Below are 14670 nucleotides of genomic sequence, written 5' to 3' on the forward strand. Positions count from 1 at the left end.
TTGTGAACCATAATGCAAAATTGGGCAACAATGCAACAACCTGTCCTTATTTCCAAGAACTGCATAACATTCTGCATGGAGACGCTACTATTAGACCCAAATGTATCTCCAGCAGTATAAAAATTACACGTACAGAAGCGTACAGTGAAACGTTGGAAGGCAGCACTCCAACAGAAAATGAGTTCCATCTCAGTGCACTTACATTTAAGGACCTATGTTCCATCAATGTGGAGCAATACCTGGGCTGCAAGGAGGTTCCCAGCAGTAAGTCACAGCCACTCTTTCTTGTCCATGCTTCTCAATCCTGTCATGTGCAAGCTATGTCAGGATCATTTTTTCCACAGCAGCGCTGTGGCCAACAAATTTCTACCCTCTCACTTTGTGTGCCCTGGAAATGCTTGGAATGTGTTTTCCAGAAGCGCATATGTGCTGAGAGTTCTCCTCGCTGACAACACTGACCCCCAACACAACATCTGCCCCTGACTGGATGCATCTACCCCCGACTGCCCCCGGGATACATCTGCCCCCGACTGGATGACAGCATTTCTCATTTTAATATTTCATCTGGATATATACCATGCATTCTGTATCTTAAATCTTAAATCTTCCATCTTTTTTTTTTCCAGGTCAGCCCTGCCAAAACAACATGGAAGAGGAGACCACAGCAGAAGATGCCTCAACACAGTCACAAGAAGCGGTTGAAGGAGAAGGTGAGTACTCCCATGCTGCGAATGCATTGACTGATAGTGCCCTGTCCGGTTACGCATGATCTAGCACGCTTCGCACTAGATCACGTGTATCTTTGGCAACACTGGCTCTATAAGCAGAATTCCAAACAGAGATCTGGTCAGACCTCGGCAGTTGACATCTCTGGCAGATGTGTGTATAGGGCAAACTGGGGTCCCCCTCTGCTGGAAGCAGTTTTCCAATTCCTCCACTACTATCTTTGGTTTGCGCTGAAACCAAAAGATGGCCACAAGGGATTGCTGTGGGTTTACAGCTCGTATAGGGGGCGTGTGTAAGCATGTTCACGGTGAGGTTGGAACCCAGTGATGGGCTCACGAGTCAAACTACATATGAACATGACCAAGGTACTATGTCCTGTCATTCTTTCAGGAACCTAATAACAAAGTGCATCCATGACAGAAAGCCTGGTTGGGGACAAAGAAAGATTTGTGGGCAAGTACTTGTTTCTGAGCAATAGAAGGTTCCACTCTTTCCAGACTGACAGAAGCTTCTCCCATGTGTGGTTATGCATGGGTGTATGGAAACAGGGAGAGGCATGGCTGTGTGGGATGGCCACACCACACCAGTTGCCACTTCCTTCCCATTCCATCAGCCACCGGAGCAGACTCCAGCAATGCCCTTCTGCCCATTCCCACCTCCACCCGTGTCCTGGGCTGCCATGTGCAGTTGCCCAGGGCTGCCATGTGCAGTTGTCCAGGGCTGCCATGTGCAGTTGCCCAGGGCTCTTTTGTGGTGGTCCTTCCCTTGCCACCATGGACTTGCACTGGCAAAGGCAATTTCAATAGGCCAGCCTGAGGATGAGCACACCATCGCATAACAGGGCCAGTACTGCCTTGGGTGCTGTGAGCACCGCTAGAGAAGGTTATGCTGTAATGGTGTGGCGCTGTTACAATATTGGTCAATGCCTGACCTAGGCTAGTACAGCAGGAAACATGTCACATGTCCGCCGGCCGACACCTCAGAAGTCTAGGGACATATAAACTTCCCCCATAGGTCTTGTGTCTACTGATGTCACGTTTGACTCTATGTCTTCTATATTTCTCTTGACAGACCCTGCAATTGCTAACCCACAAGCCACTCCGTCACTGGCCACCTGCATGGTGATAATCAGAAACAGGAAGAAACATTGTGGGGCGAATGACATCGCTGATAGGATCATGCATCACTGTGGCAAGGAAAACAACCGCATCCTCTCTGCTATGCACAGGGATTCTGAAATTTTTGCAGAGTACATGAGCAGATCAGAGAGGGAAGGTGAGGATTACCGGCAGGACAGGCAGGCTCTGATAAAATCAATAGATACCCAGACAGCGGTGCTTAAAACCAGGACATGAGATTGTAAGTATCGCACGGCAGCACTCGCCAGTGCATCCCGGGCCCTCCTGTGATGCCCGGATAAGTCCAAAAACAGCAGCGCTGAATGATGCAATCACAAGCACTCCAAAGAGACGGGGTGTTTTCCAGGTCAGACCTGCTGGGAGGCTCAAGCATCCACAGCAGTTTTCACCGTAGTCGTGCACAGTGCTATGTTCCACCTCAGTTACTGTATCTTCCAGCTGCAACCAAGTTGTCGAGGCAACCCCCTATTGACTTCCCTATGTTTGGAGTCCTTTCTCATGCCAGTCATTGATTATGGTTACTCCTGTTAAATGTCTGCTCCCTGGAATCTAGACCAAACCGAACCCTGCGTAAGGCTGAACCCACACATAGCAGTTATACCCTTACCATACCGTTATCATAACAGTCGGCACACATGACACCAATGGGCACCAATAGTAATGGTAACGGTATGACAGTGGTATAACAGCTATGTGTAGATTCAGCCTGGGAGGGCTATTTCTGTAATGGCACTCTGTTGTTTCATGAAACCGACTCTGCAGTAACCTTGTCTGTGGGTAAGTAAAGATTCAGGACATATGATGTAGAGAGCAACTTTGCTTATGGAAGGTTTTGGCTTTTTTTCAGCATTCATGTTAATGTTAAAGTAAAGAAAACAACCAGACCTTTCTGTTTACAGAACAAAAAAAGAAGTATTCAAACTGCAACTGCCTTCGTTATTAAAATGCTGAAACAAAGAAACCATGTCAAGTAGCTTTCTTTAAAACAACTCAGAACGGGACATCTGGAGCCGCTGACGTTCCATCAAGCTACCGTGCTTTCCCTCCGATAGTTCAAGCTGGGTTTTCGTTTTGTTTTTTCTCCTGGAACACATGTCTCTCCACCCTGGTGAGTCTTCTCTCGATGCTGCACACTGCCACAGAGGAAAATACATTCAGGGTGCACCCCTATTCATGATTACACAGAGAGAAAAGGCACACAGCTCCAAGCATTGCTCACTCGGGCCTGATTGCTGTGGCATGCTGGGAGCTGTAACCTGGGTCAATTGCCCTAAGGGCGGCATGGTGGTGGGCACGCAACATCGCAACACTTACGTGTCTTTCTAACTGAGGCCTGAAGTGCATTGATGCCATCCAGAACCGCGTTGCCAGGCCTCTGCTGGGGCCTGCCAGTTCTCTCTTGCATCAAAGGTGACAACACCACCCTTTTCCCAGAGTGGGCACTTTCAAGCCGTCCCTGAAGCACACCTGTTGGGGGAGATTGCGCAAGTTTCTGTGATGTGCTCAGTGCCATTTTACTCTACAACCTTTCCTGGGGAAAAAATGTCCTTATATTGGTCGAGGGAGGATTCTCTCCTCCTGGCAGATTTTCCCGCCATTGCCTGCTGTGATCGTGTCACCGCGGTGCTTGTGTTGGAGCTTATGAATGCCCCAGGGGGAAAAGTTGAGGACAGGTTTGGGGGAGCGCAGGTTCACACTGGCAACGCAACGACAGCCCCACACACCCACAGCGTTATTTCTGCCAAGGTGTGGTTGTTCTCCCCAGATTTAGGGAAGAGAGAGGAGTTTCAGGGAGCACTGCGGAAGTATTGAAACGGAGTAAGGTTGCTCACCTCCCCCATGTCTCTGTGCTGCTGCTTCTTTCAGAACTTTCTCCATGCACACCGTAATGCGCAGTCCTTCCTCCAAGGAGGAACAGGCAGTGTCCGCCATTCCCTCCTGGGCATCCCCTGGGACCTCCACACAGTGACTCCCTCCCACAGAGCGAGGCCCTGCACGTGCATGCGATCCTCGTACCCCTAGGTGTGAAAGAGAGATGGGTTATGTTTCCATAGAGTAAGGTTCTGCCGCTTCCAGTAGTGAGGCCGATGTAATATTCCAGCATGCCTTATTAACACAACGACGAGCCTATTTTTTCCTGCGCATTATGCAGTCCAAAAAACTGTTCAACACGTATCTCAACAGGTCCCCACTCAGAATGGGTATCCTTGTACCTCCCTTTAAAAAAAAAAAGGCCCCCATCCTCAACACACTTGATGCTGCACAGAGACCAGACTACAGAATGTGCAGAGGAAAGGTGCATTGCTGCACGCTTTCCTAAATGTGGGGCAGTTGCCATAAAGCCATTTGCAGTATGAGTCTTGGTAGAGCACTACAGCAGTTATCCCAAAGCACGCTGAAAAGCTGATCACCCGAAAGCACTGACCCGCAAGACCATGCTCCTCAGCTTGGTAAGTGCTGTACTGCTGCCAACAGATACCAACCAATGCGCATACCTCCCATGATCCTTTCCATGTCCCGCATTGCTCTGAAGCCAAGAATGCGATGTAATGCCCCTTTCATTTTATTTTCTTTAAAAAAATATATATTTGTATTTATTTTATTTTTATAAATGAAATAAACAATACCAAAATTACCAACAACCTAATCAATACTTCAATTTCCCAACAGTATAATATTCTGATGAGGACACCACAATAACAAAGAGAGAAGAAAAAAGAGAAAAAAAGGGGGGGAGGGAAAAGGGAGGAGGAAAGGAAGTGAAGAAGAAAAAAAAAACTCCCTCCCCTCCCCTTCCCTCACCCTCTCCCTCTCCCTTAAATAATTGAGTTTAAACTTCAACACCCCCCGGCCTCCAATGCCATTCTATTTTAAAAACTATATCTATAACCTTAACAATCTTACAGTTTAATAAACAACCTTACATTTGTATATCATATCATCAATCTTATATCAAAGAAACAGGTCTACAATTCATTCCCAAAAGCCTATATTATTAGTTTATATATATATATATATATAGTATTATATAATAATAAAACTTAATATAAACCTTCAACTATCAGTAATATATTTTATACTAGATATATTATCTATTTTAAAATTAAAAATATAAAGAAAAGCAAGAAAAAATAAAGGATAAAAGAGAGTAAACCAATATAAATATAATCATTTATCTTTTGAATTAGCCTTGATCATGTAGACGAAACACAAACAGTTAACAAAGCTTGTTTAAAGATTCCAGTTCATGGGGTTATAACAGAATTTTCATGCATTTTTACATTAAGCCATGCCTCCACCATTTCATGATTTAGAAACTTCTTCATCTGACCTACAGACACAATACAAAGTGTAGCAGGATATTTTAAGTTCATTTGTTTTGCCATATTCTTTGCTTTGATAAATTGCCTTCTTTTATTCATCACCTCTTTGATGTAGTCTGGAAATAACATAACTTTATCTTGTTTCCAGGAAAAGCTTCCAGCCTCCCTTGCGAAACGCAGGATATAATTCTTTGTGAAGACTTTTGCAAATTGAACTATGATTGTGTAATCAGTCCCTTTAGCATTTGGCACACAAAATGCCTGCTCAATATCAAGTAAATAATCAGATGGAATAGGAAATATCTCATGCAAAAGTTTATCCACAAAAATAGGCAATTTTACATCATTAGGCAGATTTTTAATCCCAATAATACATACATTGGATCTTTTCATGAAGGCCTCCAGTTGTGAGATTCTATCAGAGATATTTTTAAAACAAATTTGTATCGTAGTTTCATTTCCTGCCACTCGGTCTTCAAGCTCATTAATTTTTGTCTCCATTTTTTGCCGTGACGCATTAATTACATCTACAGCTCCTTGCAGGGTGGTGATGGAATTTTGGAATAAATGCAGCCTTTTGACTTATTCCATAAATTGCGAATATAAAGTCTTTATCAGCATAAATAATTCCCCTATATCTTCTGTTTTTGACACTTTTGACACAGAGGATGCGGGGGGAGTAGATGCCAGCTCCCTTTTTCTCCTCGGCGCAGACATGTTTCTCTCAAACAGATCTTACAGGTCCTCAGATGTTCTCAAATATTGTTAATGTTTCTTAAATCATCCCTCAGAGGTTGCTGATATTTCTTAAAGCATATATTATTATGGAACACGTCAGCCCTGTTTTCTCCTATAAAATAGGAGTCTCAGTACAGCTTTTTGTGTTGGTAAAGCTCTTGGGAGATAATCCTGGAATCCAGCCCCCCCACTATCTCATGGGGGTTACTTTTCTCCAAGATGTTGTCCAGAGCATGCCTTGCCCCCCCCCTTCAATTCCAGGGGGGAGATGAAAAGATTTTTCAACCTTTTAAAAAGCTGTTTGAGATCCGTGGGAAGCTGCCAGATCGACATTGGTCCCAGCTGGAAGTCTCGCCCCTTTCATTTTATTCTCAAAGACAGGGGAAGTTAAGAGGTAGGGGAGCCCATATTGCAAGAACAGACCTGTAGACCCGAGACAGTTGTATCTCCTGTTCTCTAAAATCTCTAGAGAGTCACTCACCTGCAGGTCGTCTCTCCAGCCAACTTGGCTTTCCTGCCCTGACCCAGAGTTCATGGAGCTGCCCAAAATAGGCTGGTTCTTGCTGTCTTGGAGAGCCCCCTGAGAATTTCTCCATGGCTTCAAAGAAGCCAGCCTTTAAAGTCTTGAATTTTGTTCTAGCCTGCACTGCAGTCTGCCGGTAACCCTTCTCGGTGAGTGCTCTTGCAGCACTCTTGAAGATACGGATGATGGCCAGGCTGGAGCTGCGCATGATCATCTCTGCCTCCCCGCTCCATAACAATGAGGCAAGAAGGATAGTTATCTCCCTGTCCTGCCAGTATGCAACATGGGGGGGGGGGGAGACCATTTTGGGAAGACAAATGGACCTTGACATCTAGGAACCATAGAGTGCAGCTCTGTTCAAATAAACTACAGTGCCACCTCCTGACAGGCATGTGTATATGCGCATCATCACTAAACAGAGACAAGAATCGGAAGCAAGGGCAACCCACTGTTTAGTATGAACACATTAGAACCAAACACACACACATACTTAGAAATTTGCAAACTAGAGCAAACATAGGCGGGTGTGAAACATTCACAGACCGCTTTCGGCAGATAAATACACTCATTGTGCAACTGCCGTCCTGTTTTCCCACAGGTAATTTTTAATTGTATCCCTGTCTGCTTTACCCTGCTCAGACTGGACATTGCCATCTTCCAGGTAGGGCAGATCCAAGGTTGGAAGAACAATGGTGTTGTCTTCCTGGAGATTTTTGGATAGGGCATGTCTCTTGGTCTCGCATATGTTGTGTAATATAACACAGGCACAGATGACCGATAGCACATTCTCCTTCGCAACATCAAGTTGTCCTGAAAGGCACCTCCATCTACTTTTCAGCCTTCCAAATGCCCTTTCCACAAGATTCCTGGCCCTGCTTAAACAGTAGTTGAAGTAAGACTTCTTTCCATCCAGATGACCCCCGTAAGGTCTCATTAGGCAGGAATGAATGGGGTATGCTCCATCCGTAACAATGGGGGGTATGTCTACATTCTCTATTTCTACATCCAGGTGGGGTTTCCTGGAACAAAAGCTCCAGCCTCCATCACCTTGAACAGTGCAGAGTTTCTGAAAATGTAGGTGTCGTGATTTCTTCCGCTCCAGCCAATTTCAACATCCACAAACTGCCCAGAATGATCTGTGGTTCCTTGGAGAAGCATGGAGTAGTAGTTCTTCCTATTTATGAAATCACTGCCTTGCCGAACTGGGGATTTGATACAAAGTTGTGTGCCATCCACTGTAGCAACACAATGAGGGAACCTGAGGCCTTCAAATCCATTCACGATCTGTGTTGTGTCACCATTGTTTGTAGGCGGGGTGGAAAGGGGAGAAATAAAATGAGGAAATAGTTAGCTCTGGGTAGAATTCAAAGGAAACGTATTTCTAGCAAGAACATAACTCCGGAAAGCGCACATACACACAAGCGCAGATACATACGCAGGGAAGGACATGCACAGACATAAGATCACGCAAGCAGGGGCAGGTTTTGCGCTGGAGAAGGAGTAAGGACATCAGTATGAATCACTTACTTTCCTGGCATCTCCAAAGAAAACTGTACTTTGAATGAGAATGTGTTCCATTGCCAGACAAACCTCCACAAAAATCTTGGCCACCGTTGATCTTCCAAGCCCAAACTGTTCAGCGACATTCTTGTAGAAGCAAGGGTTGGCCAGCTTCCAAATGGTTACAGCAACCCTTCTCTCAACACTGACCGGAATCCACATAACTGTGTGCTCCCTTTGTAGTGCAGAGGTCAACTCAGCCATGATCTCAAATAGGGTGCCTTGAGACATCCTGAAGTGCTCTACCCAGCGTGCATCATTCTAGACCTTGAGAACGAAGCTCTCCCACCAATCCTTGCTTGAAGGTTGAACCCAGTAACAGTGGAAGTTCGAGGGCATTTTCAACACAGTCAGCCATCATGTTCAGGTTACTCTGCAGTCAAGTGGAAAAATAATCTCGGCGCCTCTTGAGAAATCTGAGCACAAGCAAACGACATCATCTCCAGTTTGCTCGCTGAGCCTCAATGAGAGTCAAGGCCCGATGAGCAGCACATACAAAACTCAGAAGGAGTATAGCTAGTTCCGTGTTCTCAATGAGGGTGCTCGAGTTGCTGGCAGGATCCATGGTGTTAAGAGGGAAACTGACCCGGTCTAGCATGAAATTTATAAAGGAACTTTGAGAATGGAACGCCCGCTAGGGTTCGCAGGAGCGCACATGCAACAGGACAGTGAAAAGAGGGGGGGAAAGGGGGTGGTGCCTCATCCATGTTCTGAATAAAGGAGCAACTAGAGATATGAGAACCCCCCGCTGCTCACCTCTCCTCCCCTTCATTGACGCACGCAAGTGATCAGCAGTCACTCTCCATCGTCCCATAGTTTGCAGCTTCACCAGGGACTTTTTTGACTCGGGAACCCATTTGTGCAAAAAAGGGCAAGTTCGTACACAAAGTCTTGAATTTGCCCACTTTTAACATCTCTGAAATGCACACATTCATCTACATCTGCGTAACATTTGAATACAGTACTGAGATCTTGCCCTGCTGCTGACAGAGACACCCCATCCCCCAAGCAAAAAGAATAAGCTGATGATGTGTGTCCGGCAGGCCCCCGTGTTTCCCAACTGAGCAATGATCTTTCTGTGTAGTGAATGAATCCAACCATTTTTCATTCTGTAAGCCATTAGCATGATGACTCACTCATTGATTCTGCCTGCTGCTACTCTCCTCTCCTTTGTTTTGCTAATGCTGGGCACTTGAATCTTTTGTTGTCTGGGAACATGCACAATTATATGCTGGGGTCACAGAATCATAGAATAGTAGGGTTGGAAGGGGCCTACAAGGCCATCGATTCCATCCCCCTGCTCAATGCAGGAATAAAGGTCAGAGCATCCCGATGGGTGTCCAGCCTTGTCTTGAATTTCCTTTTTTAAAGCTCCCACCCATCTTGGACTCCTTTTTTCATTAGAGTAGCTTGCCATGGGACCTTACTGATCATTGAGTTTATTAAAATCAGCATTCCTAAAATCCAGGGTATGCGTTTGACTACACTCGGCTTTTGCTTCCCTTAGAACTAAGAACTCAAGTATAACATGGTCACTTTCACCCAAAATTCCTGTAACTACTACTTTATCCACTAAGTCATCTCTGTTGGTTAGGATCAAGTCAAGGATAGCCAGTCCTCTAGTTCCTTCCTCTGCTTTCTGTAGGAGGTAGTTATCCAACACACAAGTCAGGAATTTCCTGGAGAGGCCATGTTTTGCAGAATTTGTCTCCCAACAAATATCAGGGAAATTGAAGTCCCCCATTACTACTACATCATGCTTCCTTGAAACACTGGCTATTTGCTTTTCAAAAGTTTCATCCTCGTCTTCTCCTTGATTGGGTGGCTGGTAGTAGACTCCGACCACCATGTTCCTTTTATTCTTTGCTCCATTTATTTTAACCCAGATGCTCTCGATAGGGCTACCAAGCTCATCCTCCTGTATTTCTGTGCAGAGATATGTATTTTTCACATATAGTGCAACCCCACCTCCCTTTCTGTTCCTGCTGTTCTTTTTGAACAAGTTATATCCTTCAATTGCTGTTTTCTAGTCATGAGAGTCATCCCACCAAGTCTCAGTCACACCTGTGAAGTCATCATTTTCCTCTTCTATTAAGAGTTCAAGTTTGTTCTTTGTTTCCCATACTCTGGGCATTCGTATATAGACACTGAAGACCATGTGCTTCATACTCTGGCTTTCTTTCTACATGTTTCTGAAGGCTATTATTGGATGCTATTAGAGCTGTTCTCTCTGTTACGGTGCATGAGCCTTCATCCATTGTTACCCCCAACTTTACATCTTCCTTCCCCATAGGATTCAGTTTAAAGCCCTCCTGATGAAGTTCTTCATGCTGTGGCCAAACACATTCTTCCCATCCTTTGTAAGGTGCAACCCATCCCTTGCCAACAGCCCATCTTCCAGGAAGTATAGCCCGTGGTCCCAGAATCCAAATCTCTCACGCTGGCACCACCTTCGTAGCCAGTCATTCACCCAAAGTATTTTTCTTTCCCTTTCTATCCCTCTCCTAACTACTGGAAGGATGGATGAGAAAACTATCTGGGCCCCAAAGTTCTTGAGTTTCCTTCTCAAAGCTTCAAAGTCTGACATGATTTTTTCGTAGCTCCACTTGGCAGTATCATTTGTTCCCACATGGATGAGTAGAAAGGGATACCTGTCAGTGGGCTTTATGAGTGCAAGCAACCTTTCAGTCATGTGTCTAATCTGTCCTCTTGGAAGACAACATACCTGGCGAGTCCACAGGTCTTCGCGACATACTTGGGATTTGATTCCACGCAGCAAGGAGTCTCCCATCACTACCACTCTTCTCTTCTTCTTGTTGTAGGCCTGCGTTTCATCGCCTCTGCTTGACTGACCTTCAGCCTCTTGCTCACTCTCATGCAGGTTCTCCTGTAATTCTTCCTCTGCAGGCTGACCTCCAGTCTCATCCTCAAGTACCTGGAATTTGTTCCACAGCTCCACTGCTTCCACTGGTGCAGAGTAGTGTCTAGTTCTTCTTCTCCTGTCACCCTTTTCCAAGGAATATCCTCTACTGCATTTTTCCTCACCTCAGCATTTCCCACTTCTGCCTCAGCTTGCTGTTGCTCTTCAAACTTCTGGTCTTCACTTTGCTGCTGTAGTTCCACCATTCTGTCTAAGAACTGTTCATGTTCTCTTATTCCCCGGAGGAACGACAGTCGCTGCTTCAGTCCTCTTACTTTTTCTTCCAGCAGTGTGATCAACTTTCACTTGTTGTAGGTATAGGCCATGTTGTTCTCAGGCAAGAAAACAAACATGGCTCACACCTTGCAGGTCACCACCACTGGAGAGCCTTGTCCTTCCATAGCCATTTTTCCCTTTTTGTGTCTAGCTTTCTGATTGTTCTAGACTAGCCTGTGCCTGGTCCTCTACTCACTGGAGGTTAAAAGTAGTGCCCCAGGGTCTGGTCACTTTAGTGCTGCTATCGCAGATTAGCAGACATCGGAATTTTTTTCACATAAGCTCCTGTCCTGTCAGCAGAAGAGGGCTTATTGCTTTATGCTTTTGTTTGGAGGATGCTGCTCTCACAAATTGTAGCTTCCCCTCCACCCCTACTTTTCCTTCTCTGTGTGTGTATAGGCTTCAGGCTACATTTGCTAATTCCCCCAGAAGGCAACTTATTTGAGTCTTTGTAAAGCTCAGAAAATGTGCCACTGTGATGTGGTAACGTCTCTCCAACAGTCTTTGAGCAGGGGGGATGGGGCTTCACTGGGACAGGCACTGACTGGACTGGGCTATATGGGGCAAATGCCTAGTAAATCAGGGATATTTGGAGGGAGCTCAGAGAGGAAAAAGCAGCAGTAGCTCCATCCATCATCAGAATGAGTTTCCTGGAAAGAAGGCTGCTAGCTAGGACGAGGCTTTCTGAAATTAAAAGCTGATCTCTGGAAGAAATGGAGTTGATGCAGAGAGAGAGATGACCGTGTTGGACTAGGAGTCGGGAGACATGGGTTCTAGAACTTCAAGTCCCCACTTGGCCATGGAAGCTCACTGGGTGACTTTGGGTCAGTCACAGACACTCAGCCCAACGGACCTCACAGGGTTGTTGTTGTGAGGGTAAAATGGAGGAGGAGGATTATGTACTCCGCCTTGGGTACTTTAAGGAGGGGAAAAGGCAGCATATAACTGTAATAAATAACAAAAGAAGAAGGATTTGAAAGAGCCAAAGTGCCCTTGCAAGAGTGAAGCTTCTGTGGAAGCAGGTGGAGGACAGCTTTGACCACTTCTCTCAATCAGCACTTTTTATTGGTTCATTAGGTAGAACGTGGGAAGACCCACTCACCTCTCTCTTGTTTTAAGATGCATTTCCATGATAAAGGACAGGATAGGGCAGGTGACTCAGTACCTCATTCATTCTCTTTAGCTGGCTGCCTGTGGGCTCCAGATATAACTAAATGTCTACCGACTATGGTCAGTCAGAGATTCATTCACATGCCCGGCTGTGGAAAGGGCGGGGGGGGGGGACTTATTTAGGCATGCTGCAGTGTCTGAATGGAAGATGTGCCTTTCCCTCTTCTATTCCTACCAAGCAATATCTCTGCTTGAGGTACACAACTGTACACAACTGCAGTACCTTTTGGTTTCCCCATTCTGCAATTAGCATATGTGCAGGCTGTGTTATAGCTATGGTATTGCTTGTCATCTCATGTGTTCAAGTAGCATGTCCCCCCCCCATACATGCACAGTCTCCATTGTGTAGTGTATTCTTCATGCAAACGTGGACGAATCTCCCCTTGTAAAAATACAGCTAGTTGGAAGCGCTGCCTCTCAGAGCATGTTGACTTGAGAGAGAAAATGCCATGCAAAGAGTTACATGCTGCCTCCCAACTCAGGATCAAAGCTTCTAGCTGCAGTAGGATAGTGTTCTCAGCTTTCTCTGTTGTACTACCAATCAGATACAGGAGTGTCTTATCATAACAGTGGGTGTCCTCTGTTTTGTGGGAACACGGTAAACTTCTTCCCATTCCTTAATTAACAGCACTCATTTCCCCTTCTCCTACTTACCTTGAACAGTCCAGGCACATTCTATGTGTGATTGCTTGACCAATAGTTATTGATGCAACCACGTCCTGGCCCTGATAAAAAGTACATATTTTCCCAGCATATGCAACCTGAACCGGACCACTGCTATAGGTATTGCTTGTCATCTCCTGTACTCTTCCTTCTTTCAGGAATGCATTGTACACAGTCCTGATTTTGCACAAATCTTTTCAGGCAGAGAAGGCAAAATACTGGTATCATCATTGTATTTGTACATCCTGAGCTAAAAGGCTGTTCTGAGGTGCCCATCTTCTCAGTACACTCTAAAAAGGCTATAGAAACATGACTGAATGTTAGATAGAGAGCTAGGTTAAAACTCTAGCTAAGCCATATTATTAATTCAATCATAATTGAATGCAATTATGACTCCTTACATATCTCCATAAGTAAAAGGGTGAGGCTTACATTTTAAAACAAAAGCTGAAGATTCAGGGAGGGGCCTGGAATATCCCTGAAAGGGACAGACCCCTGGGGCTACAGCTCAGCTGGGCTTCCTTGGGAAAATACCGCTTAAGTGCTGTCATCCATCCTACCTATACAAGTGGCAGTATGGAATGGTCCCTGTTTAGGATTGTAGCCACTCCATTCTACCTCCCCCCATTTTCTGCTCCCCACAAAGTCAGTCAGCAAGCCATGGCCACTGAGCATGTACAGTGCTCATTGAGCTGTTGGGGTGGGAGTGCCCCTCAGTTAAGTTTCTTTCTTCCTAAATATTTTCTATACTTCTGCAAACCTCAGAAGGGTCCCTTCTGCAGGGTTCCTCCAGATAAGCCTGCTTGTACCTCCCTTTTGTGCCCGGGTGATGCAATTTTGGCTACATTGCTCACAGCCTGAACAAAGCATAGAAGGGGTCATAGGCAGGGAACCAAAACCTATTTAGCTTTGCAAACAGTGCAATATATCTCCCCTACAGAGAGAATGAGCAAGATACTTTGGTCATTAAAACATTTTGGCTACATCTGTGAACCGCCCGGAGAGCTTTGGCTATGGGGTGGTATGGAAATATAATAAATGAAATGAAATAAGCAACAATACTCATAGCCTGAACACTGGAAATAGAGGGAATGATAAGCAGAGGAAAGATACTTATTTAACCATGCAAAACAATCTATGTTCCTCTTTACAAAGAAAATGTAGAGATGCTTCCACATGGAATTGTCCTAACACAACCAGTCAAAAGAAATTGTGCAGCTATTCTGTCTTTTCTTCCTTAAGTAACATTTTGTGGAAAGAAAGAAAAAAAGATGGAAGATGCAGTGGGAAAACACTGGAGGGTCCAAGTTGAAGATGAAGTTGTCTGTACCCACTGAAATTTCCTAAATAAGGTTACTGCATGAGAAAAGCTTTGTCTCAAAGCGCTATAAGGTACTTTGGTAGTTACAATGTTTTTAGCAAACCTGTAGTGGACAGGACAGGAAGGCCTGGCGTGCTATGGTCCATGGGGTCACGAAGAGTCGGACACGACTGAACGACTGAACATCAACAACAAAGTGGATTAGTAAAAATGTACCAAAGTTTTGACAAGTATGTTGAATGTTAAGGTTGGTGTAGATGCCCTACTGGATAACGTGGCCAGATGCAAAACAGAGCAAGGCTCCTGCACTT

General features: G+C 45.1%; 1 protein-coding gene across 3 annotated transcripts in view; it reads right to left on the bottom strand.

Annotated features, from left to right (window-relative positions):
- Nucleotides 1-2684: 2684 nt before the first annotated feature.
- The window catches only part of LOC146354824 (uncharacterized), a 46741-nt gene continuing 34755 nt past the window's right edge, over nucleotides 2685-14670 (bottom strand). For all 3 annotated transcript variants that reach the window (XR_014788517.1, XM_084839918.1, XM_084839919.1), the window contains exons 2-4: nucleotides 3698-3883; nucleotides 3180-3332; nucleotides 2685-2998 (exon numbers count right to left, since the gene is read on the bottom strand). Coding sequence is in view for 2 of the 3 variants with exons in the window: in XM_084839918.1 (XP_084696044.1) it covers nucleotides 2919-2998; nucleotides 3180-3332; nucleotides 3698-3883 (419 nt within the window). In the remaining variant the exon portion in view is untranslated. The remainder of the gene's footprint in view (nucleotides 2999-3179; nucleotides 3333-3697; nucleotides 3884-14670) is intronic.

Source organism: Heloderma suspectum, chromosome 2 (genome assembly GCF_057233095.1).
Source record: "Heloderma suspectum isolate Gila_16-S chromosome 2, 16-S_ref, whole genome shotgun sequence".
NCBI classification, from domain to species: domain Eukaryota; kingdom Metazoa; phylum Chordata; class Lepidosauria; order Squamata; family Helodermatidae; genus Heloderma; species Heloderma suspectum.